Below are 26,900 nucleotides of genomic sequence, written 5' to 3' on the forward strand. Positions count from 1 at the left end.
TGCTTACGAGAAGTTGAAGTTGGTTCACTCTATATTTTATGATCCATCATCCCTCTTCAGATAAAACTTTTGCAAAGGCCAGTATTACAGCTGTTTTATTAACAAAATTAACAGAAATTGAAAAGGTTACTTATCTACATGGCTAAGTGAAAACTATGAAGGAGCTTCTGTGGTCAGAGACACTTGAAAAGAAGCAAACATCAATAGACTTCAACATTCCACTGCCCTGCCTTCTTCAACTCCCTTTTGTACTCGGTCCAATCAATGCCTGCAAAACATATCAATGCAAAAGTTAGGAGTCCCAAGGAACAGTGTATATCAAATATCTTATGGGAAATCTATCTTGTGTGTCCCTCACCATCTCTAGCAGCTAAAGACACCATTATGTCGTCAATTCCCTTCTCCATTCCCTTCAACCCACACATATAGACAAAGGTGTTGTCTTTCTTGAGCATTTCCCATAATTCCTCAGCATATTGTGCCATTCGTGTTTGGATGTACATCTTCTCACCCTTCTCGTTTGTTTGCTCTCTGCTTACAGCAAAGTCAAGCCTGAAGTTGTCAGGTGTCTTTTCCTTCATCTTCTCAAATTCCTGTCAAATGCAATTCATACATTTTAAGTTTCAACTACTGGAGGAACCCAAACTCAGAGAGTGTATGACAAGAGCTGGAAACGTAATGTAATCACTTTATCAATCTACCTCACCTCCTTGTAAAGCAATGAACTACTTGTGGGAACACCCAAAAAGAGCCAAGCCAAACCATTAAACTGCAAAGAAAATGCAATACTGATTCACTTATCTGGTGATAACTGGCTAGAGGTAATGTAAAGCAATTAGAAGTGATTCACAACTTCGATAAAGAATACAAAGAATTAATTTTGAGAGGGAGGGAAAAGTATTTTATTTTGGTCCCTCCAGCAGTAGATAGGCAGTTGATTGAACAGAAGCAAAGAAGTTTAGAAAATTCTTTATCCTAAAATTCCAAGACCTTCACTTACTGAACCTTCTGCATTGGTACCTTTACATACCAAACCCTGGTCCAAGCCCAATGCAGACTGCCCCAGGCAAAACAAAGGCCAGTTTAAATGGTGTCTTGACAAAAATAATGCCAATCTACTGTCTCCATTGTTACCACTTTTGATATATAAAATCAAACACGAGTTTCCAGTCTGGATGAACAAATTTAAGGTCTAGTATCATTTAGAAGAACCTTATGGGTTCCACTTGCATCCTAATGAAACAAGGTTATCGACCTGTTTGTAAAAGTTGAAGATAACTTCTCATGACAATGGATGAGATGGACTCAAGGCTGATGGTCACTCCATTCTTCTATATGGACATCTCATATACCTTGTAGTCTTCATGCTTCTCAAAGAACATTTTCCACAAGAATCCACGGAAAGGAGCAATTCCGGTTCCAGTGGCAAGCTGCAATATGTCCATAGGAAAATCAAGAGCCAACCATCAAAAGATGCATGAAAGAATAAAGAAAACAAAAAGAATAACCCAAAAGGGTTCAGTATCCTTGCAAAACGAAACCATTCAAAAGATAACGTATTCTTTAATAGTGAGAATAGCTTACCATTATGACAGTGGCATTTGGATCTTTGGGCATAAGCATTTCTTTACCAACAGGTCCAGTTAGCTTCACCTCCGCTCCAGGTTTCAAGTCACCTAATTGTGAAACAGTTAGCCCTGTTAGGAGCCAAAAAATAATGTATTTCGTAACTAGCTCTAGAGGCATAATGATATATTTCTTACATAGAAAGTTTGAGCAGACTCCTTTGACTATTTCTCCCTGATCATTTGTGTAAACAAGCCTCTTCACACATAGAGAAACCTATGGAAAACATATACACAAAAATAAATGCCAGTAAGTGGAACTGAAATGACAAACATTGCATAGATGGAAACAAGTTGATAATCTGTCATCCAAGTATCAAAGTGACATCTTCAGTGCGTCCAAATGTATAGAACAGATCAATGAATCAGATAAGAGCGCTATACTACCCAGAACATCATATGGATTAATACTAAAATGTTATAAACTATTCTAGGAGTTCATGAGGATTAAATGTAGAGAATTTTAACTGAGGACTTACGGTCTTGGAGTCTCCAAAGTCCCCAATGGCGCTGCTGGCAATTGAGTACAATCTCAGTTTATGGGGTTTCCCATTCTTGTCGACACCATCAGCAATTACCCCAACAGATTGCCCTTCTCTGTAAGGGATTTTCCCTGCATCATCCATTGGAACACCCCAAACGATCAATTAAGAGACAAAAGGTAAATGATGCAGAACCAAAATAAATCAATTTGATCGACTTGAGCATATAAAGGTAACGAACAGAATTAATAAGAGCGCATACCCTCGGTGGTGAAGACCATATGCCAAGTTTCTCCGGGCGCGTCGTCACCCGTGATCTTGGTGTTGAGGAGGCATCTGCCAATGTAAGGGTCTTTGGGCTTGAATGCATTAACGACCACACCTTCCTCATTCTTCTTGGAGACCTTCTCTACCTTAGCAGGGGCTTCTGTTGTGACCTGGGCTCTGATAGGAGCCACTTTCCCACCAACAGAGACATTCCTAGAGTACAAGCAACTCTGCAGAATCGAAACCCAGACAATATTATTTCAAGAAGAAACAACCAGGTGAGATGAAAGGAAGATAGCATCCATCTTGATGAATAATTTGTTTCTAAAGCTCGTTTGAATGTTTACCTTGTTAAAGCCGATTCTTTCCAAGGTAGTAATAGAAGTTCTGGTAGGAAAAGAAGAAGAATTGGACGATGGGAGAGAGACTGCAGCAGTGACTGCAGCTGCCATGGTTGTGGTAAAGAAGTGAGAAGACCACTAAGAAAACGAAGAAGAGATGAATAGAAGGTAGGATTTGGACAATCACAAAATTGGGTAATGTAGTGAGGATTGTGGTGGTTTATGGTTGGATTCCTGGAAATTTCAGATCTTCATGAGGATAAGTCTATGTATGAACCTCCTTGTCACTGTGTGTACTATCAATGAAAGAGGTCTGTGATTAAGATTGTAGGGTATCCAACGGTCCCTAATTCAACAGTGAAGCAGGGACCCAGTTCAGAAGCCGATGACAGTACACCTTATCCGTGATCACCTTATCTTTATAGAACACCAACCAAATAGCATCATCGTTTCAGTCTTTCTCTTTTTATCTTTTTTTTCTGGGTGTATATGAAATAAAACCCAGCGACAGGGAGAGAGGGAGAGAATTTTTTTTTTTTTTTTTTTTAGAAAACCATTTATTGAAGGGATGGGCACAAGGCCAACTCTGTGGCAAACTCTCTAGCCCAGGAGGCCCGGACTATTGAGGGTGAGACTGTTTGGCCGTGGCAAACTCTCTAGCCCAGAAGGCCCGGTCTATTAAGGGTGAGACTGTTTGACCGTTATCCGCTACTTGACTCCAAGAAGCCTGATTTAATATTTTTAAGACAAATCATTGTGGAATTTTTGTTGGTTTTGGAGTTTGTTAATTGTTTCCCTCGCAGTTAAATAATGGACTAAAGGAGGGCAGCAAGGAATTTGGGGTTTTTAGTATTAATGTATATTGGGGTTTTTTCCAAGGAAATAAAAAAATAATAATAAATAAAAGAGTTTTTTTTATGTGTGAGATCTCTTTAGAGGACCACAATATATTATGTGTGGGTCTTAACCAAACTAACACCCTTGTTAGTCACTTTTAATATATTCAAATTTCAAATGTGAAATGACCAAAATGTCTTTCAAATTATTTAATATATATTTTTTCTCTTTTTTTTGGATATATATATATATATATATATATATTTTAACAATATAATTAACTGTTAATGACTAGTTATTTCTTTTTAAAATTATATATTAACATAATGTATTAAATAATCTGAGGGATAGTTTGAAATTTGAATATACTTAACAGCAACCTAACGATGTTAGTCTGCTTGAGACTCGCACATACAAAACTGAAAAAAGAAAAATATTGTGAGATTTTAACAAAATGACAATGTTAGTTTGAGTGTTTTTAAGGTTATAATTAGCAGGGGTAGAGGAATGCAAACTCATACTATTTAACGATCGTTGTAACGCACACATAATGTAGCATAAAACATGCAAAAGTTGGACATAAAACTATTACTAATTAATTAATGGATAATTTTCATCTGGACCCCCTGAGGTCTGGTCTATGTCATTTTTAGTCCCAAAAAAATGAAATTTTGCATCTACCTCCCTTGTACTATAGAAAAAGTCAATTTAAGGACAAATTATCACTTTCATGACAAATTTACCCTTTTTTTTTAATTTAAACAAAAAACATAGGAAATAAAAATGAAAAAAAAGAGAGTTAATATTCATTTGTGATTCTCAAAATCTCGTTCTTCAGAACTGTAGCGAAACACCACAACCGCTCTAAGAACATCAAACACTTGAATGTTTCTTCATTCAACTCATTTAACTTTGAATCCCTAGCTTAACTCTCTTGCTTCACGGGGCTACTTTGGAAAACTCAGGTAAGTGGAAACAAGATTCAAGAATTTGAAAAAAGTAAATTTTCATTAAGTGACGAGAAATCCGAAGAGAAATAAAAAGGGAAAAAACCCTAGTTTTGAAAAAAAAAATTATCTACGAATTGCAGAAAGTTTGATGGAGCGGATATGAGAAACCATGGCTAAAGTCAAAGATGTTGTGAAGCAATCATTGGGGATTTGGGAGAAGCTGTTGTTGGCATGTGCCATTAACCGTCATGGAACCAATAGCTGGGACTCTGTGGCTATGGAAATACAGAACCGAAACACTTCTCTTCGTCTTCTGAAGCCACAGAACTATAAACAGAAGTATCATGACCTTAAACACCGGTTCATGGCGAAAGACGATAAGAAGTCAAATCTGAAACGTCCGATAAGAAAGATATGATTCCATGGCTCGAAGGGTTAAGAAAACTTCAAGTGGCAGAGCTTCGACGCGAGGTTCAAGGGCATGATGTTTCGATCTTAAACAACTCTTTTGATTTTGAATGGCATGTGTTTCGATCTTAAACAACTCTTTTGATTTTGAATGGCATGATGTTTCGATCTTAAACAACTCTTTTGATTTCGAATGCTAACAATCGCATTTCTCTGGTTCAAAGATTTGAATTTGAATTTGAATTTGAATTTTTTTTTTCATGTTTTGTTTAAATTAAAAAAAAAAGGGCAAATTTGTCATAAAAGTGATAATTTGTCCTTAAATTGACTTTTTCTATATTACAGGAGAGGCAGATGCAAAGTTTCAGTTTTTTTGGAATAAAAATGACATAGACCAAACCTCAGGGGGTCCAGATGAAAATTACCCTTAATTAATTCTTGGTCCCATCTCAAGTTTTAAACTCAAAAGTGAATTTTTCTCTTGAAAAATTAAAAAGCAACTTTGTCTGTGAATTATTTTTTTTTATTTTAAATGAAAATAAATTTGAGAATTGATAACAAACGCACAAAGTTAAGACTTGTTAGGTTCCACAATGTAATTTGGGTGAGTTGTAAGATCCTTTTGGGATGATACGAAATCATTGAGCTCACATACTATTGGTATAATGCTTTCTAGAACTTAAATAAACTAGATTAAGAAACTGGAAAAGATTTTAATCCATGACTTCACTTCACTTAGCTTTTTGCCGATCTTGTCGCCCAAACTGATGGAGTGAAGAGTTGCGGAAATCTAGAAGAATTTAGTGCAGTGTGGGTATGTATGTGTGTGTTGGTGGGTGAAGGGGCTGATTATTGCACCAGTGGGGCCATGATGAGATGGGCCTGAGGCCCAATCACCAGAGAGAAGACCATTATCATTTGGGCCATGATGGGTTTGGGACCCATAGTTAGCCCGTTGGGCCTTCACATGTGGGGTATTCAATTCGTCTGGTCACTGTTTTATTTATTGTTTTTCAAATGAATATTTCTTTTTATAATTTTTTTTATGGCCAATGCATAATGCATAAGTGAACTTGTTAAAACAGCTAAGGTTGAAATTTGGACTAGGTTTGTCTTTAAAATGCGTGATTTTGATTAAACGTTTTTAATGCAATTTCTTCTTCCTCAATTAATATTTTTTGGTTTTTGGGAGAAACTCTTCATATAGACACCATTATTATTCTTCATATAGTTTGTCTCTTGAGTTCATACCTTTATAATAGTAATATGATAGTAATGATCTTTTACAATTGCTTTATTCGTTTTTCTTATTTCTTTTCTCAAGTTCATGAATCGAAGAAATTACAGAATGAGATATAAACATGGTAAAAGAATTTTGGCTGTCCCGATTCTTTATGATTACCCTTTCTCAAATGTTTGCTTTGAGTGCTATAATTGTTATTTGAAATCAAATGTAAATGATCATATAAGTTGTTAATGGAAGCTTAGTGGAATGGTTGAAAATCTCATTTCTCAATGGAGTAGTCGTGAGTTTAACTTTACCAGCGGCAAAACTTGAGCGTTGTAGATATTTTCATAAAACAATTTTAGAGAGGAGTTCAGCATCTAAACATAAGAACCCTTTTTCAACCAAAAAAACATAAGAGACCTGTTATCATGACAGAACTCTATCATTCATTGCTAATGATATGGATTATGCGGGTTTTCACCATTTGTGACCAAGGTTTTTCTTTATCTTCTTTATCACGAAATCCTAGCCCGTATTTTTATAAAAGGGATCCATGTTCTTCATCTTAGTCATTTCTAATTATTAGGATAAATCACCCATTAGTATTATTTCAGCTTCCAAAAGCAAGTTTTACACTCAAAACTGATTTTAGGGCTTTTCAAAGTAGAAAATCGGTGAGTTATCAAACAGTCAACTCCTAGACGTTTACAATTAGTCTAGAAAAACAATCTTCAATGGAGAAAGATTGAAAAGACTCAAATCGACCAAAAGTTACTGGAAGTGCTCATATTGGAAGTATTTTTTCCAAATATAAATTCTACACTGCAATTTGTTTATGGTATTTAACGTTTTACATACATCTATACAATTAACTACCGAGAGGAAGAAAAAAAAGGCCTCAGTTGAATGCCAAAGCTACAACTAGGGTTCTAAGAAGCAGGGAAATGGGAGCCCAAAGCAACCAAAACAGATCAACATCTAAACCCTGATCACTGAGCTCTTATCATTGGAACGAGAAACAATTTAAGACCAAACCCATCTCTCCCTTTCAAGTTCCATACCCGCAGAAACACCCAAGACATCAAGCAAACAATTGCAATTGGGAGTATCTTCAACTAGAAAACGAGGAAAAACTGAACTTTGATCTTATGGGGATCTCCTTTGAGGACCCAGAAACCTAAATGTTATGTACACTCCACAACAACAACAACAATGGTAATAAAAGGGGGGGAAAAAGAAACGAAGAAGACAACCAATTGCATCTTACACTGTGTGCGCTTTCTCAATGGAATCCCCTTGAACCTCTGGATTGATAGAGCTCCAATCTGCCTTTGGCATCCGGCAACAAGGAGTCCACGACGGAATCTTGAACCATGTAACCCTGCTTCGAAGCCCATTCGAGCACTGTAAGGACCTCTGCTTGTGCAAGTTCTTCACTGTCGGGGACATGTAATGCAATGTAGCATAATAGCACCAAAGCCGGAATCTGAACGATCTGTTCGCTGAAATACACAAGCTGAATGAGATGCTTCACTCCTCCTTCCTTGATTATGGCCTTACAATGATCGCTGTGTAGGTAATTGTCTGAGCAAGCAAACTTGGTGAGAGCAATGGCAGCGTCCCTGGAGACATCACCTTCTGCATCGTCAAGCAAACGCACCAGTGGCCCAATGATCCTCGTTTCGGTAGCTCTGAATGTCCTCGCTAAATGACCCATGGCCTTGACGCAGGGCGCAAGGAGATCCGAATCGGCCTTCTCTACTATTCTCAGTAACTGGTCAAAGACGGCCTTAGCGGCAGGGGAATTGGGCTTGAATGCAGAACGTCTCAGGTCAGCGTCTTCATCGGCGACGGCGGCTATCTCCATCAAGGCCATAGCGGAATTGTATTGGACGTCATCGGTGCCCTTTTCCAGGAGGACTGCGAAGCAGAGCAGGGCTCTAGACTCTGTGATGCTCCTACATATGGTAGAGTTGCCCTTGGCGAGATGCCATAGGGCTTTCGCTGCCATAGCCTTCATGTTGGCTTTGGTGATTGGGTCTTCAAGTTCCCTCGCCTTGATGCTACCTCCGGCCAGAGCAACGTGGTGCGAGTGATGTTGCTGAAGATTTTGTTTGGAGTTCTTGACCTGATTTGGTTGGTGAGTGTCGCTGCCACGGTTAGCTTGTGATTGGGGTGGCTTTGAGGGGTTCTTCATGGCCAGGGTGTTAGTCACCACATCATGCATCTGGTTCGGCTGCTGGCGACCGAGTGGGTGAGCGATCTGACTCTCATCCTCATTGTGATGATTATTATGGTTAACGGCGGCGGGGATGTAGCCGTCGGCATTGGGGTTGTTACTAGCCATTATCACCGAATGGATGGACATAGGCACGGCTTTGTTACTGGTCACCGCATACTTGCTGTGTTCCTGAATGGTTTCGAAGGCCAGATGCCCAACGAGCAAGCGAATTATATTGTTCTGGGCGAAATGATCCTGGCACTTGGGCTGATGGGCGGCAAGTTCAGAGACAGCCCAGGCTACCATTGCCTGAACCTTCATGGTACCTTCTTTGAGGATTTTCGCAAACACCGAACAGACACCAGCGGGGATCATCTGATCAACGCTCTCCGGGTCACGACCCAGGAGACCAATAGCACGGGCAGCGTTTTCCTGGCCTTCGGGTCGTCCTTCTTTGACCAATTTCAAGAGGGGAACCACCCCACCTTCCTCGATGATGAGCTTTCCGTAACGATCGTTGTCGCGAGCGAGAGATACGAGAGAAGCGGCGGCATCGGATCTCTCATCGATGGATCCATTGCAGAGGGTAGCGATCTGTTCCCAGATGAGACAGAGAATGGGTTCGTTGGCGGCGATGGGAGGAAGACCAAGGTACTCATCATCGCGGTCGTCGGAGGAGGCGGAAACGCGGAGGAGCCAGGAGACGTCACCGATGGAGTTCTCAAGCTGAGCGCCCATCTTCTTGAAAGCAGCGGCGGGGATGATGGTGAAGACACGTTTCATGAGGCCATGGGCACGGCACTTGAAGACAAGAGCGAGGGCCTTTTCGAGCACCTGCTCCGTGTCGTCGATGATCCGGCGAGTTGGGCGCTCGTATAAGTCGGAGCTAGCACGGGCAGCCTGACGGAGTAGCGCAGCGAGTTTCTCCGTTTTGGATTTAAGCTCCGCACAGTCCTCCTTCCAAGTGGTGTGGGCTTCATCGGCGAATTTGATCACCTGATCCGCCAATTGAATCGGCTTCGCAAGGATCTCCTTCACGATGTCCGCCATGGCCAACCCCAACCCCAACCCAACCCAACCCACAAGAGATGAGATGGAACAAGATCAAACCGAATACCACACCGGCGTGGAACCCCTTAAAGCAAAAATTCACAGAAAGAAAGAATGAATAATGAATAAATAAACGAAGACGAACTAGTTGTTTATTGATCTGTTGTTTTCCAGAATTCTCAAGAGGAGAAACTCGAGAAGAGGATAAGAGATATATAGGTCTCTCTTTCTCTGTCTCTCTCTCTCTCTCTGTGTGTGTGTGTGACGAGAGGGCAAGCTATAACTGTAAGTGGGTCCTTATCAGAACTCAAAGGGTCGTGGTGGTGGTGGTTGTGGTGGCGCGTCGTGGTGCGTCTACGGCGATTGATGCTGCCTGGGGAACGACGAAACCAGCAAACACTTGTGGGGAATGAGTAGTTGCGATTGGGTGTCTCAGCTGGTGGTGGTGGTGGTGGTGGCTATGAGTAAACGAAAAGGGGTTTAAGTGGTCAAACGCGTTTTCCTCGACTAAGTATTTCTACGGCCCCACCACCATCCCAAGGACCAAAGTCACCAAACTGGTGCCCAAGTCATCAAACCATTCGGGTCGGGTCGGGTCGAGTTGCTCACATTTCTAAAACCTACCCCTTCTTTTAGTATCAAACCATCATCTTCTGGGTTAATCGGGGACCCGAATCCAATATATCTCAGACAGTCAAACAAACCCTCAATTGAAGTACAAAATCAAATTTAACCTTCTTGACTTCTTTCTCTCTCTCTCTCTCTCCCCCCCTGGTTTGGTTCCTTCTGTGGGGAGTAAACCTTGACAGTTGACTTTGACTACGTAAGATCTTTGAAGTCCAAGGTTTACCGTTTACCTCTCTCTTTATAAGTTATAACTCCATGCTCTCTCATCCTCTCCCACCATAATTTACTACTTTAATTTTCTATAAAACTAAAAATTATGACATTAAATATTTTTCTTTTCTTTTTTCAAATCTCTTATTCACATTGATACAACTAGGGATAGATTAGTTCTTTCCTGGTATGAATCTTGCATTTCAAATCTCTTATTCACATTGATATATATATCTTTTATTATTAGTTGGTAAAAATGTATTATATTCTTTAGGTAAATAGATTGATAGGAATTGTAGAGAATGTAAATTATGAGTTGAATAGAGTAGATATACGTAAATATTAAATTGCTTTTTGGGCGTTAAGAACACAGATACCAACTTAAGAATAACAAAATATTCTCTTCTTTAAGTAGTAGAAAGGTAATATGAAAAAAGGAATCAATCAAGTTTTATAGTCTGGTAACCCTAGTGTATAAGGGAATCATTAACTTTAGTCTCTAAAATTGAGATTCCACGTGATATTCTTATGGTTATATTTGTGACGGATCATCTCCCTGTGATAGCATTACTATTTTTTTTTGTATGTTTTTTGATAAACTTCACCAAGAGACTCCATTGGAATTTTTTTTTCCTATTTGAATGGTTTGATGGGGATAGGAATGGGACATTTTAAACCCTTATGAGAAATTGAGAGGCCATGTTTTTTCAATTTCCTTTTATTTTAAGAAACCTTTTGTTTTTTCATGAAACCCTCATAGGTGGTTTATTGATCTGGAATCGCTCACAGGACATCCATCCATGTTATGAGAAACCTTTAATTATTATACCAATAAAATAAATAAATAAATAAAACCTTTAATTATAGCTAAAAATCATAGGTGTAGCAACAAGAGGACATGATCATGTCTTTCCAAAAACAAAAAAAATGGATCTTTACACGTCACAAGCATTTATTTATTCATAAAGTTAGTTACAGAAATGAGAGGACCATTGAATAAAATAAGAACATTTAGATTTGATTAGTATGGATCGTTTTGTCTCGTACGAAGAATAGGTTTCAGGTTCTCGACTTTCATCCATTGTTGCCTCCATAAAAATGGTTTAAATCTTCAAAGTGCTACTCACGATGTAAGATTCCACCAAGCACTAAAAAACACAAATCTCTTTTGTTAAAAGATTTTCTTAACTAATCAGCTTCACGTAATTTGGAGCATAGAAAGTGTCGCATCAATAAAAAAAATTCGAGAATATTTTAGAAACATTTTAAGATAATTAATAGAAAAAAAATTCTATTTCTTCTAACCAACTAATGGTTTTAACCGGAAAAAAAAAAAGAGAAGTTTTCCTTTTGATGCTTTGTTAGAAGAATGGGTAGTCCTCACATTTTTGAGTAGTATGAACAAATGAAGCAATGAAATGAAATCTAGCAAATGTCGCAGTTGATTCAGAATTTGATGTCTTCATTCACGTACAATAATTAAGATTCGTTTCAGAAGAAGAAAAAATCATACATAAAACAACAAAAGCTGAAAAGTACGGTAAAGGCAATTGCTTTAACATGATAAGTTAGAGATACCCATATCTCAATATCAGGATTCTCGATCTACTTGTGACTTGTGAGTGGTAATGGTTAACCCTTCTCATCTTCCCACTTACAAGTTTCAGATTTTTCACTTAAAATTGCAGGAGAAAACTTTGTCCATGGCAGATTTTAAGATCTTACAAGGTCACACATGGCAGCATGTAGATTGATCAAACCGTACTTGTGTTCACCATAGTCTGTGCGTGAGCCTCTAATAAGCGTATGCTTGGTTACATAAACTCAAGGAATCGAAATGAATTGAAATGAGATTTCAAATCAACAGACTACACATAAGTCAAAAGTATAAATCTCTAATTCACGAATCTAAGGATTTGAAATATATGAATTTAGATAACCAAACAAATTCTAACCTCTTGAATATGTGATGTTGAAGAGATCAAAGTATTTTGTTGACTCCATCTGCATACATAAAAGTTGAAACGTACAAATGTTGATTAACCACACCAATTACATGTTAACATGAGCCTCTTCTAGAGTTAAAAGAGTAGATGATTAATTGTCATAAGTGTCTCTTATGGGTTTTTTTTTTTTTTTTTTTTTTTTTTTTTTTCGGGGGTGATGGGGTGGGGTATCTTGTGGTTGATGATACGTGTTTCTAAGTGATTACCATGCTTGTTGGAGAGTAACACAACTAAAAAATATGTTGATTTTCTATCTAACTTTCTAATAATGGAAGTTTGTGACATAAGATTATTGATGTGGAGTGGTGCTTGGATTTAAACCAAATGTAACTATGTAAGCATGCATCCTATACATATAGTTAAGGTACGTATTAAATATTTCAATATTGTCTCGTATGCATAATGGTTCATTAATTTGTCCTATTTTAATTTCTATAATAGTGGTACAAATGAAAGCTTACCACGTCTACAGTGTTAGGCTTGTCTACCAAGGTGGCCTATAGGGAGCTATTGAAAAAACAGTTCCCAGTTTTGCCTAATTTTTTTAATTGGTGGAAATTCTTTCGAAAATTATTTGTACATCCAAAATTTAAAATGTTTTTTATGGCGTTTGTTGCATGCAGGCATTCCAGTTAAGGAACACCTGGCATGGCCCAGTGGAGCTTGGGTGACACTTTGTGTTTGCTGTATGGTAGCTGTGACGAATCAATTTGGCATCCTTTTATGAATTGTTATTGGAGTCAAAGGTCTGGGCAGCAAGACCTCTAGGTTTATAAGTGTTGAACTTTCAACAAAACACTATAAAATAGATCTTTGTCTTGGTTTTATAACTCACGGTTGGACAAACAGATGTTAATATATTTATACCACCGGTCATTATATTATATTTTCAATAATCACAAATTTATGTCCGTTTTAAACAGCAACCCGCCAAAAAATAACAAAAGCAAAATAGAAAATGTCAACCTCGAAAAAAGATGGAAGTCATAAATAATAATAATTATTGTACGAAGAAATATAATAATAACCTTTTATTATTATTTTTTTTCATATTAAAACAAGCTACCTCTTCCCATAAAAAAGAATAATAATAACCTTTTATACAAGAAAATACTAATAACCGATCCATGGATTAAGGGTTGTTTTAAGACTTTCGCATTTTATATAAAAAAGAAGAGAGGATTGAAATTTTATTTTTTCATTTTTTTGGGAGGGCCGGGGGAGGGGATGAAATGTGGTGGGAAAATCAAGTTTGTAAGAAACAAGCCCAAGAAACTGAGCCCATTTTAGCCCAACAAGGTCTTGGTTGAACCCCAAGCTGATAGGGTGGGAATGGACTGGCATTTTCAATCTCAATTCCCAAGGTTGGGTTGGGTTGGGCTGGGCTGGGCTGGGCTGGGCTGAGAAAATTTGATTTCGATTGACTCTTTTTGTCATCTTTCTTCGTTAGCTAGCCTAAAGAGTAGGTCCAACCTTATCTCAGACCAGCCCAATTATTGTAAATGAGAACATTAAGCGAAGTTTTGGCATGAAGGATATGTATTGGTGGTAAAAATGTAAATTGAAACCGTTCATCAAAATTGAATCAAACCATTTATTAAATCTGATCTAACATTGCCATTTGATCTGTAACCTGTAGAAGTTAGTTGAATTGAAAAGAGACTTAGTATGAGGTCATGATTTTTCTTTTTTCTTCTTTGGGTACAAGAATTTTTTTATTAGAATTAAAATATAATATATGTCATCAACAACACACTTTTAACTAAAAGAGACGTTGGTCTTATCGATCGAGTAATTCTACATTGACTATATTGCCCTTGCCCATATTTGTGGCTCTAGCCAAACCTTTTATCTCTAAAAACATATTAAAATAATAAAGAAAAACGGTAGCCGTCCCCTCATTTGACATTTTAGCCCCAGCGCTGGGTTTTGACTGTTAGATATTCTTAAAACATCACCGACAAGATCCATTTAAGAATAGTTTGTTTTCAAGATCTAGCTTAAACCGGTTTGATATTTAAAAAATGGTTGTGTGCTTCTCATCTCTCATGTAAATCTACAGCTCCAAGGATTAATTTATAATTGCATCCCATGCTGTCGGTGGTATTAGCTCCGTTGTTATCCGAGATGATGCTACTACTTACATTGATTTTGGCCTTTCCTTGTGGAATTTCATTTCATGTGTTTCGAGTTTACTTGGTTAGATCTGCTTTGATTCAAGCTTTGTCAACTCCATATCCCTTCAATTATTTTGGTGTCAGATTGCTTGAAGTTAAGTTAATCATCTAAATTCTAGGTCTAATATTTCTTTCTTTTCTTTTTTTTTTTTTGTTTTTGTACGCAAAAGAGGGGATGCAGTAAAGTAGCGGCGATCTAGTGCCCCCGCTACGCAATGTTTGAACTTTTTATCGAGTGTGACCTATGCAAGCATTAGCCCTGCACTACCACAGCACAAACATAATATTGGCCCGTCAGTAGAGCTCCACCGGAGGCCTAGTATAGTCCACAGAATCCAATAACACTCATGTCCAGGCCAAAAAGCACACAAACTATCCAATGCAAGAAAGAGAGAATAAACTCTGGTTCACCATGATATTTTTTTTTTATTACCAAAAACAGGGGCTTCGCTGTCCCTGGCTTGTCATTTTTAGTGTCTAGATGCATTGCATGTCATGTTAATATGATGTAGTTTTGACTGGAGCTATGACACGTAGTAAAGCTTTTCATAAACCCACATCACCGACTAACCTTTTCACACGCCTTCATCGGTGCCAGATGTTCTTCTTTTTGAAACTTATCCTTTTCTCGCCGAATCATGACCACCCAGCTAGTTTAAGAGAGTGAAAGGTTGAAAGCGTATTTTACCAAAAAAACAAAGCCAGTTAGCCAGGCAGAGAGAGAGCGAGAGAGAGCCATAAATGTAAAGGGAAATTTGTTTTCTACATTTGACTTTAAAAGTCTACTTAGCTTAGACAATTTAGTCTTTCCCTTGGGATTCAACAAGCTTTCTCTGCCGTTGTTCACTTATCAGGAAGAAATTTCCAAATTCTTTGTAAGGAAAAAAAAAAAATGAAGAACGAACCAAATACATTTGTTTCTATTTACATACTAGAAAACTAGCAATGTAAAATCGCATTAATGAATGCAAATTTCCATTTTTTTTTTCCTTCTGTTTCTAAAATTTAAACATGGAACAGCCTGTAACAAGTCTTCTTGTGGAGTACAGTTGCAGTCGCTTAATATCTCTTGGCGACTGGTTTCCTTACTTTCATCAAATGATGCACAGTTGAATCATGAATGAGGTCTCTCCCGTTTAAAAACAGGGAGAGATCTATCTGCTTTCGTTTCCTTCACGACTTCTGTTTTCCAGCTAGAATCCAGCCAGAAGCAACCGAGAGACGAGGCATAAGTCTCTACCAGCACTGATCGGTCTCCCAAGTCCGGCGACCCGTGCCGGAAAATCCAGACATGGGAGACGACGCTGAAGCATAAGAGGAAGCAGAATAAGGAGGAGATCTATAAGTCCGTTGCCCAACGAACAGATTCCGGTCGTACTCAGCGCGCTTCTCAGGATCCGAGAGCGTAGAATAGGCGGCATAGATTTTCTTGAACTCATTCGCCGACGAATCTTTCCGGTCGATCGCTACCACGTCGGGATGACAAACGCGCGCCAATTTCCTATACGCAGATTTGATCTCCGGTAAAGTGGCGCCCGTCGATAAACCTAACACCTCATAAAGAGATGCCGACGAAGCCATAATCGAAGAAGAGTAAAGTGGTCTGGTTCTCTCAGATGTGGTGTAGGAAGCAGAGATTCTCGGTGTACGGAATCTCACGGATGCTACCTGAGAAAGAGGAACAGCGACGTTGGTGTTGTGGAAGGCGAGCTGCTTTTGGCCGAGAAAATTAACACAGGGAGAATAGAGCAGAGAAGAAGAAGATGAAGCGAGAGCTACCATCGAAAGGATCGAGAAGAGCAGTTGCAGAGTTAGTTGTGGACAGTTGGATAGACGTGGAGAAGAGAGGATGAGTGAGGGAGTGGATGCGTCTGTATTTATAGAAAACACAAGCGCGTTGCATAGTTGGATTGGATAAGCGATTTGCGGAGGAATTTGGGGTGAGTGGTGGTGGAGGCAGAGTGAGTTAACCATGGTCAAAACACGGGTTTAGGATAACGGGTTAAAATGCTGAGTCAGTCTTTTTTTAACATTCTTATCTGTTCAGAAATCCTCTGCTGACTCAGCAAAAACGCATACAATATTCATATCTATCCGTTCTCTCTGATTGGTCCCATTCAAAACTGGCTTTTGGTGGCTCAGTTCTGGTCTGTTAACCTAGTACGACGCAACCGACAATCAAACCGACTCAGCAATGATACACTTTCGATTCGATGATGCTGTTGATTTTGAGGTTTGTGTCCGAAACCGGTACGTATCAGGTGAACAGATTTTGGATTCCGCATCTTTTTACGAGGTGATTCATGTTCAAACTTGGATGTGTTCATATCTCTAGACTTTTAGAACAATTGCAAGTACTTAATCTAAGAGTGTCAATTTACAGCTTAAAATGTTAAAATTCGCACCGGTCTGTTATAGCCCAAAATACTGTTAAAATATTGTTATTTTCGTTTTACAACTTGCTTTATAATTTTACATTAAATATTATTCGAATCATTATATTATCATTAAATAATTGTTATAAACTATCAGAAAAATTGAGCATGAATTCAAAAATCAAATAGTCATTTTACCACTTGTAAACGGCAATTAAAATAATTAAGTATGTATATCCAATTGAATATACCAAGTTTGTTTAAATTACGTAAATATTTATCTAATCCAAAGGTATTTTCTCTTGCATGTCAAACTAAATATCAATCTAAAAAATAGAACATTCTCATAAAACAAGAACTCAATTTCAAAACAATCAATCATAGCACAAGTTGGAATTAAAAGGGTTTTTTGTTTAAAGATTTGTTCAAGAAAATTATCCGGTGAATCTGGAGGAATGAACTTCCAGTTTTTATGTACTACTTATAGTATTTGAGTTTTTTATTTCTATAAAGTTGGTGGAATTTCTATAACGTGGAATGACTTTTTATTTTTTAATGAAAATTGATCAATAATAATTTTGTTTTCCATAGAATTTTAGCTCTTGTTGTTAAATGTTCAATTTTTTTTTTATTCTTTTTTCTTGCATACCATAAATTATTAGTCTAAACCATTAGTCAATCTGAGTGTAGACCGTTTCTCTAAACCGAAACCGGCCCAAAACAGTTATTGGCTAACGGAATGTATTTAAACTAGATATTTTTTAGCCCAAAACCGTCTAGTTGATATCCCTAACTTAATCCTACAAATGTTCGCCTTGGATCATTTTAGCAACGAGAAGCTATTAACAAATAACAAGTAAGAATGAATGGTGTGCATTACCGCAAGAAACGTTGCAATTCACCTCAACCTTCACCTCCAAGATTTAGATTATTGAATTCATAAAATGGAAGGTAAGCCAATGGCATGAGCAACCACTGTGATTGGCCATCGTTTTGTAGAGTCATGGGTGGTCCAACATTGGATTCCAATATTCCAAGCATACGACAAACTGTTTCCTTACTAAGGGTCTTGTTGACTTGGAACAAATACGTCCTTCTATTTTTATTTATTTATTTATTTATCTTCGTAAAATTTTTTACAAATATCGGCTTAGTGAGTTACTTGTACATATGGGGAGACGTCAAGATTCAACATTGGTTGGGGTCATAATGATATGTCTACCAATTGCCTTTGTGCTTAAAATTTTTTCCAATATAAGAAGGGCGGGCCAAATGTTAATATTTCATACTGGAAGAGGGCCGAAAGATTAAAAAATCCCCCAAAAAACCCAAATTTGGCTTAGTATAAAAAAAATGTTAAAAATGGGACGGGGGTAGTTAAAATTTTGACATCTAATTTATGAAGTATTGCTTTTGTCCATTGAAGCAATCCCTTAGGAAATATATCAAGCATAGACAAAAAAAAACCATGAATGCCTATCATACTTTAACTGTTGATAGGGATGCTATGTGAAAGATATATGACTGACAAACGAGTGCCCAAAACTAGATTATCTTTTAAATCGTTATTAAGTTTCGAAGAACATCCGAGTCACATTTTAAGATAGAATTGACCAGTGAAATGGACGTGACGTCTTCATTTATATAAACCCACTTGTTTTTAAAGGTGCATCACCCATGCTTTTCATTGTAGTATGCAATCCAAGAATTAAGACAAAGTTGATTAGAATCCCCCCCCCCCCCGGATCTTGATAAGTTTATCATTGTGGTCCTAACACGCACTTGCCAAAGATGTTTGAGAATCCAATCTAAATCTCGAAAAATAATGTGCAAAAAACTCGTATAAGATAGGACCACTTGCTATTTGGCAATAGGTTGGGCTTTTGAGTTGCTATCAAGTAAATGTTCGAGATTCTTCTCAAGATTACGAGCGAAGCCTTATTTTATATTATGTAATACCCTTATCCTTAATATATAACTGCTAGTTCAAAAAAAAAATTCTATCTTTTGTAATTTTGTTGGGTGGTTTGTGTGGTTGTAGATTCTCAAAGTTTATAGTTACTATTAACGCCTAACTTCTTTCATTAAAAGAATAAACACGAGATTCCATTTTTGGTACCAAATTTGATATCAAGAAACCGATCATAGTAACAATCAATCGTATGGCCCCAGGCCCAACCCAAAATACAAACAAAAGAAATTAAACCTATGGATTTGATTTGGTTAAGTTTTTTTTTTTGTCACTTTGTCTATCTCATGCCACTTGAAAAATGAAAAGGTAAAGGAAGTTGTCTATTATCCCTTGGAAGGATTTACTTCTGAAATCTTGCAAACAGTCACTTGGAGAAAAATGGGTTTTTATTTTCAGCAGTCATTACTGGTTGCTGTCAATGGTGATGCTCATATCACGTAATCAAAATAAGATTTAACGGTTGAGAATCAAATGGAGGAGTTCCTTCTGAATTCCTGCAAATAGCCACTTGGAGAAAAATGAATTTTTATTTTCTGCAGTCATTACTGGTTGCTGTCAATGGTGATGCTCACATCATGTAATCAAAATAAGATTCAACGGTTGAGAATCAAATGGAGTTTACTTGTAAATACTATTTTTTTGTTTTTACATTTTAGGATTTTAAAGTTTACTAATTTACAAGTAAACCTCACCATTTGATTCTCAACCGTTGGATTTTATTTTGATTTATGGCATGATCACCACTGTTAGCAGCAACCAGCAGCGGGAGTAAACATCCTCTATTGTGCAAGTAGTACACATATATACCAAATAAAAGGCTAGGAAAACAAAAGAACTAAAAGGTTATTTTGGACTTTTCAAATTTTAAATTTAAGCTTTTAATCTCAGCCTTTTATTTTGTATAAAGAGTGTGTTGCTATGCACAACCGATGATTTTTTTTCCAATCACAGCTGTTGCAAATAAAAATCCAAGAAAAAAAAAATAAGTAACAAGCCTGCACCTTAAAAGGTTACTTTCATGTTTTCTTCTAGACTTGTTTAATAATTGACTCTTCATTGAATTAGCTTTTTTAAAAAATGATTCTTTCAAGAGTTTTTTTCATGCTGTTTACTTAAGTAGGACCAAAACTCTTGATTGTCATTTAAATAATAAAAAATTACATGCTGCCTATAAAAAATTACACGCTGCTTCCCTAAATCAGATCATGAATAATTGGAGAACGATGAAATTCCCAGATAGGAAAACAAGTAAGGAAGTTCTAAGTCGATTTTTCTTCACCTGCTGGTTTAAGATTTTAAGATTTTAAAGTTTACAAACTTACATGTAAACCTCACCATTTGATTATCAACCGTTGGATTTTATTTTGATTATATAGCATCATCACCACTGTGAGTAGCAACCAGCTGCAGGAGTAAACATCCTCTGTTGTGCACAACATTACACATATATACCAACTAAAAGGCTTAGAAAACAAAAGAACTAAAAGGCTATTTTGGACTTTTCAAAATTTAAAATTAAGCTTTTAATTTCAGCCTTTTATTTTGTATAAAGAGTGCATTGCTGTGCACGACAGATGAATTTTTTTTACCAACAGCAGCTGTTGCAAATAAAAATCCAAGAAAAAGAAGATGAGGAACAAGCCTGCACCTTAAAAGGTTAATTGATTCTTTATTGAATTAGCTTTTTTGAAAAATGATTCTTATAGGGCTTGTTTGGTTACATGAATTCAGAGATTTGAAATTTTTGGATTCACAATTGGGAAATTTTTACCCTTTTGGTTGTGTGAATCCATAGATTTATGAAATCTAAATATTCATCTTTTTACACTAAAAACGTGAATCTGTAGATTTATGGATATGAGGTGAAATTTAGAGATTTTACTCCTACTATCAAAGCGTCAAACATTTGAACCATAATTTAATAAATATTTTTTTACATAAATCTACAAATTTCATTTCAAAAATTCAAGCTAATCAAACAGGTAATTTTATGAACCATGACCCCAGGGATTTGAAGTCTATAGATTTGAAATCTCCAGATTTTTGAAATCTACAAACTCAAGTAACCAAATAGGCCCTTAAGAGATTTTTTCATGCTCTCTGCTTAAATTGGACCAAAACTCTTGATTGCCATTTAAATAATAAAAAATTACATGCTACCTATACTGACTCTTTTCAGAAATTACAAGTTACTTCCCATCGTTTCCTGCATTTTGTTGATTTAATTCTGTTCATAGTTAATGTTTTGGTGATCATGTTTGAAATTGTCACATGCAATGTTTCTCAGTCCTCAATCTTGTTGATGGACAATACAAATTAGTGAAATGAGGACTCTTGTTGATGGACAATGCCAAAATAGTGAAATACCCCTTAGTTGAGAAATCACTAAAATGCCCTCCCCTTTCATGTCCCTCCCATGGTCCCTCTTTTCAACCCCTCCTCTCCTCCTCCAACTCCGGCTATCGGAAGAGCGAATAGAAAGACCTTTTGCGTTGAGGAAAAAAATTAATTTGTTTTTCCTATACGCCGCAATGTTGGAATTTTAAATTTATTTTTAAATTATAAGATTCAAAATATTTTTTGTGTTTTACAATGAAGGGTTAGAGGTCATATTATTCCATGTTAGATACCTAAATAGCCAATGAGTAGTATATGGAAAGTTTTGTTTGAATGCTAACAAAAAAGACTTAAGGGAAAAAACATGATCTGGGAGGTACGTTTTAGAGATACCCTTTATAGGTGTCTCTTCCTCTTTTATATAAAGAGAGGAGTTAATCCCTAGTAACTCTAACCGTTTTAACATCAATATTAGTCTTTTGGTTTTCCATCAAAGTGTGAGTGTTTTTTACGAGTTTGTGAGTATTACCTTCCGATGTTCTTTGCAAATAGATTCCATTGGAGTGCATGCCATTGGAACTAAGGAGTTGTTGTATCTTGGAGGTAAGAACGCCATGGTCAAACCCAATCTGCACTATATTGTTCGAGTTCTTCTTGTTGTTGTCGTATTGTTTCCTCGATGACATACGGATGCATAGTGATGTTACTTATTTCTTCTTCAACTACAACAAAGACATTGATATCTCTCTAAATCAGATAAGTTCAATTTCATCAATTCTATAGTCTTATACTTCCTACCCATATAATGTTTTCAACACGCAACAATCTTCTTGCCTCCGTATCACATCCCTATCATGAGAATGAGAGCCCGTCTCTTATTTTTTCGTGTTCTGGTCTCTTTCTGGTTGTGGTGGTATTGGGAAGCAAACCGCAAAGCTCCGGTTCTTTCTGAGTTGCGTGGCTCTCTCTCTCTCTCTTTCTTCTGATCGATTCATTTCTGAAGAACAGAGAGAGAAACCCAAATAGTAGATGATGGGTTGGAGATTCATCAAAGCTCAGAAGTGTTAAAAGAAGAGGAAGAGAGGAAAGAACTAGGTGAGTGCGAATTATGGACAAAGAAAGAAGACGAAAAACCAGTTCAGTGAACACTAACTACGCCCATCACATTGACTTTTACATTTTTCATTCTTCTTCTATGGCGGATTCCATCTTAAAAAATTATCATAGAGGATTAAGATTCAACATATCTTCTACAATTCCTAAGATTAAAATCCAACATAGCTTCTACAAATTTGTTGAATAGGAGGGTTTTTTTCTTCTTCATTTAAATTAGAAAAAAATTAAGTGATGTTTTTGTAAAATAATAAAAAGAAAATTATATTTCTTTTCACCCTATAAGCAAAATGGTCAGTTAGTCAAGAGCGTTGTTGGTCCAACTGTTTTAAATAGACAGTATGAATTTTTTTTAATAGTATATTTTCTTTCTATACATATTTTAATTACTTATTGCCAAGCACCCATGGTATCTTATCACCATTTCGGTTTCTATCTATATCGTTATCGCTTAGTCAAAATGGACTGCAAAAAATGACAAACAATCAAAGACTAGTGTGAGGTAAGGTGGAAGAGGTCATGTTATGTGGATTGAGATTCACACTTGATTTCTTAGGGTTCATATCAATTATATTTCGGATTTAACTTATCCATACAAAAAACCAAGCACATTTGACTAAAAAAATCAATCAAAAAAATGTAAACACCGTTCTAAGGTTTCTTCTCTTCTTTAAGATGGAAAAAGAGGAAAAATTATCATAGAGGATAAAGAGTATTTTAGGATTTTAGAATAAAACTAATTGAAGGTAACTTAAGATTCTAACTATTAAAGTAATTAAGGGTATTTTGGAGTTTTTACGATAGGTAATTTAGGGGTATTAACGACTACACTAATTCAGAGTAATTTGAGATTTTAGACTAACCTCTCTTTTTAATTAAGGGTGATTTGAGACTTTTAAAAAATAATTAGCAGTAAAACTAGGACTTAATAGAAGAGAAGAGAGACATTTGGTAACTTTACTTGGTAAAAGGGGAGTTGAGTGATATTATCAACTAAGAGAGGGTTCAAAAACCATTTGGTGAACTAAGAGGAAAGGTAATTGATGTTTATCCTTTTTTTCTTCTTAATAATAGTTTTCTATTGATGAAAAGAAACAATCGTATAACTTATTAATTAATTTTTAGGTAATCCTTGGATGGGAAAGTGAATTTTATTCATATATATATATATATATATATATACACGTATATTAAATAAAAATTAAAAAACCTGACATGCTTTAGTTTTAATGTGAAAAGGGTATAAAAAATAATACCCTGACCTGGATGGTTAGTCAAGGTTTACAGAATTTCAAAGTAAGATCGAGATTCTGCCCAAAAGAAAAGAGTAAGGTCGAAATTGCTTTGGTCATCCCCTACTTCAATTTGTAAGAATCCAATAAATATTAGTTCAAACCTTCTATGGTTACATAAGGCAACAAATCTCATTTCAGTTGATCTTAATAAAGAACAATAAACAAAGATTTACAAAGATTGGGCAAAAAATATCGTTTCATGTAAATCATTGGATTCCTTCTTTCCATCACTATATATATCGTCGGACCATATCCCAAGCTCTCCTACTCCATAGGGATTAGTGCAGTAGGAGCGGCAGCTGACTCTATGTTCTGTTTTTTTTGGTAGACTATATGTTCAGTCTTGCGAGGTTTTGCCTTTGGACTTGCTTAATCAAACACAGTTGGAGATCTGCCTAGAAAAACCCAGTAAAAACATGTGGAATCAAGATGAATCACATGTCTCCTCTGAAACTATAAGTTTAATTAACCAAGTTGGAGACCAAATTCAAACTGGAAACAGTCAAATGATGCAGATGCAGATGCAGATGCTGGTTATAAATCATTCTTATCTTAACCCTCATCAACCATCTCTAAAACTCAGTTAGCAGGCAAGAAGACTAAGAGAATTACAATGGGTTGGTTCTGCAGACCATGGGTAGTTTTCCTTTCATTGTCAGTACTATTACTGTTTTCTCCGGAGGTCACTAAGGGCCAAGCGAGAGTTCTTGACGACCTACAACAACAATCTTCAATATTGCATTCCCGAGCTAAGGAGGACTTGCAGACAAGCATGAAGAAACAGCCCATGAAGCAGATAGAAGAAAACTTGCGCAAGATGCCTCCAAGTAGATCAAATCCCATCCAGAACAAGTAACCTCCATGCCACATATCCAAGTTTTTACCTTCGATAGGATCCAAAGGTGTTATCATCTCGACATTGAACTGTTCTTGTTTCCTTTCGTGCTAGGTTAAAGCCTCGTTTTAATGGCTGAAGCAGAAGAAAATCAAATATTAGCAGTAGATGTCTTCCAGCACAAACCCTTCCCAGCTTTCTCTGCAGAAAATGGAAGCAGCATCTGTTTTGGCACTCTAAACTATAGTTTATACTCTGTAGCTAGGCTTTTTAACTGTAGACAAGGCATTTCTTTTTCTATATAATTGAATTTTCTTGTATAGAAATTAATGCAGAGAAGAAATGGAGACGATGATCAGTAAGCAGCAATATATTCCACTATTTGCTTCGTCCATACACCATAAATATTATTATTGCTTATTTATTTTATTTTTGGTTGGAATCCGAACACAGTTTCTGTCTTGCTGATAGTTGCAATATTTGTTAATTCACAAGATTTATACTTGAGTGAAATTATTCAACTATTACTCCGTGACTGATGAGTCTCATCAGGAGTGCATGCATGAATTCAAATTCTAGAGAGTTAGCTTTAGGTAGCATAAAACCCTGTTGGTCTTTCTTGGATCTTCTTTTTCTCATTGGTCTCATCAACAAGAAGGAACCATGGCTCAAGATTTTCATGATCAAATTAACTCCAAACAACTACATTTCCATCAGAATACAAATATAACTTACAGATTCATCTCTTATCACCAAAGAAGGAGAGAAGACAAAAAAAATGATATATATACTGATGATTTGAAGTAATTTCAGGCCTTGCCATCTAGTCTAGCATGTGTGAGGCCAACACAAGCATCCACGAAATCTTCATCTATAAAATCCGTCGAGAAGATCTGCAATCTATCTACACAACCATGAGAGAAGCATTGAGCAATGAAGAGTCGTCCATAATCATGGATTCTATTGGTCACCGGCTTAACACATACCACCAGATTGTCTGCCTGAGGTGTGACTGTGTTTTCCACTCTGTAAAAGAATCTCCTCTTCGAAACTGCCGGTTGCTCACTCAAATGCTTCAGATTTCCATCGAACTTGGTCGACGGCAAATCGGTGTCGACCCAGTTATCCTTTAAGTAAGCAGCACCCCACAAAGGTCCCCCATTTTTGGGTTGAGGAGATTTTCTCGGCTTCCAAACACAGATTATACGCTTAGGTAGCAAATCGGCTATAGTCTTCTCAAAAACTCGGTTGTCCTGATGGATCAAGAACTCGCCGAGTTGATCCACTAAGTACCTGTCAAACTCAGGTGGGTCTTCGTGTCCGAACTCAGTGCGTACCTCGAGTATTATGATCTCTGAGTTGGTCTCTCCAAGGAACTTCTTGATGTCATTGATGACCACATCGACGCTGTAGGTCTTGAGGGGACCATGGCAGATCCGGCGATCTTCTTGGACTCGGATGTCGAAGACTCGGGTGCCTTTCAGGAGCTGATTGTAGATGGAGAGAGTTTGGCACTGAGCGAAGGGACGAGAGATGCATGGGATACCGATTTTGTTGGTTGCCGAGTCATGGGTGCCAGGCCAAACGATTTGGTTTATGTGAATTCTCTTTGGGCCGAGACCTTGCATCCAATTGGTCCTATCAGGTGGATGGAAATCAGAACCTGGGAATTCGTTGCTGGAGTTTTGTTGGAGATCTGTAAGGATCTTCTTCTCTGCAGAGAGCGCCTTTCGACGCTTCATCTGTTTGGAAACTTGGCCACCCATTTCCCAGAATTACAGAAGAACAAGAAGAAGACTTTTTCAAATTTTCTTCTTCTTCTTCTTCTTCTTCTTTCTTCTCTCCCTCCTGGTGCTGCTGATGTGAGATTCGAAGAAGAAAGAATGGGGTTTGAAGGTTTTATCACGAGACATGGTAACAGAGAAAAATCAGGAAAATTGTTATCTCTTCGTTTTCGTTTCCAGATATCTTTGGATGTTGATGGTGATCTTTTTCGTTTTCCATTCTTCCCTTTACTGGTTCGGTTGGGCCACGTGTTTGGTTAGTTAAAATGTTCGTTTCTTTTTCTGGGTTTTTACGTTTCTTATTTGATTCAACGTAGTTGTTATTATTGTTACAGATACATAACTTGTATTTATATGGTTCTATCTTGTATTTGTAAATCCTATAGATATTGTACCTAGCTCTCAATACATTTAGTAGATTTGATATTTCTCTACACATTTCCCTTTTGGTTTCATTTATTATTGTTATATTGGTTTTCTTTTTTAATTATCCATTTTACGGGGGAAGAGGAGATGAAAACCTACTTTGTCCAGTTATGGATTATGATTATCATTGTTAGTTAGATTGTTATCTCCATACACGTCTTGAACGCTCCGCGCCCCCTATCACTTCTCTAGGACTCCAGCTCCCATCTCAGTGTGTCTAAAGAAAAAATAGTAAGTACATCAATTAGATTCTCCTTGATGACATATGCAAGTCTCTCATTCTCTAATTTAAAGCTACCATAAATTCAATGTTATCACGACACCTTATGCGATT

The 26,900-nt window shown here is 37.0% G+C and overlaps 3 protein-coding genes and 1 pseudogene across 3 annotated transcripts; all 4 read right to left on the reverse strand.

Moving 5' to 3' along the window:
• On the reverse strand, window positions 1-3,002 carry LOC149017563 (ferredoxin--NADP reductase, leaf isozyme, chloroplastic). The gene is made up of 9 exons (XM_089151899.1): window positions 2,722-3,002; window positions 2,370-2,604; window positions 2,105-2,238; window positions 1,764-1,842; window positions 1,585-1,676; window positions 1,353-1,430; window positions 707-769; window positions 359-593; window positions 1-268 (listed from the first exon to the last, which is right to left on the reverse strand). Exons 1-9 carry the CDS (start codon window positions 2,824-2,826, stop codon window positions 201-203), a joined length of 1,089 nt encoding a protein of 362 aa, XP_089008025.1. The 5' UTR covers window positions 2,827-3,002; the 3' UTR covers window positions 1-200.
• A 3,117-nt stretch (window positions 3,003-6,119) lies between these two features.
• Window positions 6,120-9,873, reverse strand: LOC149017564 (uncharacterized). The gene has a single exon (XM_089151900.1). The coding sequence runs from the start codon at window positions 9,407-9,409 to the stop codon at window positions 7,421-7,423; it is 1,989 nt and encodes a 662-aa protein (XP_089008026.1). The 5' UTR covers window positions 9,410-9,873; the 3' UTR covers window positions 6,120-7,420.
• A 5,288-nt stretch (window positions 9,874-15,161) lies between these two features.
• LOC149017565 (chaperone protein dnaJ 11, chloroplastic pseudogene) lies at window positions 15,162-16,287 on the reverse strand (annotated as a pseudogene).
• Window positions 16,288-25,126: 8,839 nt separating this feature from the next.
• Window positions 25,127-26,122, reverse strand: LOC149017566 (uncharacterized). The gene has a single exon (XM_089151246.1). It carries the CDS (start codon window positions 26,120-26,122, stop codon window positions 25,166-25,168), a length of 957 nt encoding a protein of 318 aa, XP_089007372.1. The 3' UTR covers window positions 25,127-25,165.
• Window positions 26,123-26,900: the final 778 nt, after the last annotated feature.

This window comes from Hakea prostrata, chromosome 4, assembly GCF_041222555.1.
Source record: "Hakea prostrata isolate BN-2017 chromosome 4, UWA_Hpros_2, whole genome shotgun sequence".
Taxonomy (NCBI): Eukaryota; Viridiplantae; Streptophyta; class Magnoliopsida; order Proteales; family Proteaceae; genus Hakea; species Hakea prostrata.

What these genes read in the sequence shown, in the direction of transcription:
- LOC149017566 (XM_089151246.1), bottom strand. Translation starts at nt 26,122, where the DNA reads ATGGGTGGCCAAGTTTCCAAACAGATGAAGCGTCGAAAGGCGCTCTCT.
- LOC149017564 (XM_089151900.1), bottom strand. Translation starts at nt 9,409, where the DNA reads ATGGCGGACATCGTGAAGGAGATCCTTGCGAAGCCGATTCAATTGGCG.
- LOC149017563 (XM_089151899.1), bottom strand. Translation starts at nt 2,826, where the DNA reads ATGGCAGCTGCAGTCACTGCTGCAGTCTCTCTCCCATCGTCCAATTCT. An exon ending in AGTCTGCTCAAACTTTCTAT is followed by an intron (nt 1,677 to 1,763) that starts GTAAGAAATATA and finishes TTTCACAATTAG; the next exon opens with GTGACTTGAAACCTGGAGCG. An exon ending in GTCTTTAGCTGCTAGAGATG is followed by an intron (nt 269 to 358) that starts GTGAGGGACACA and finishes TATGTTTTGCAG; the next exon opens with GCATTGATTGGACCGAGTAC.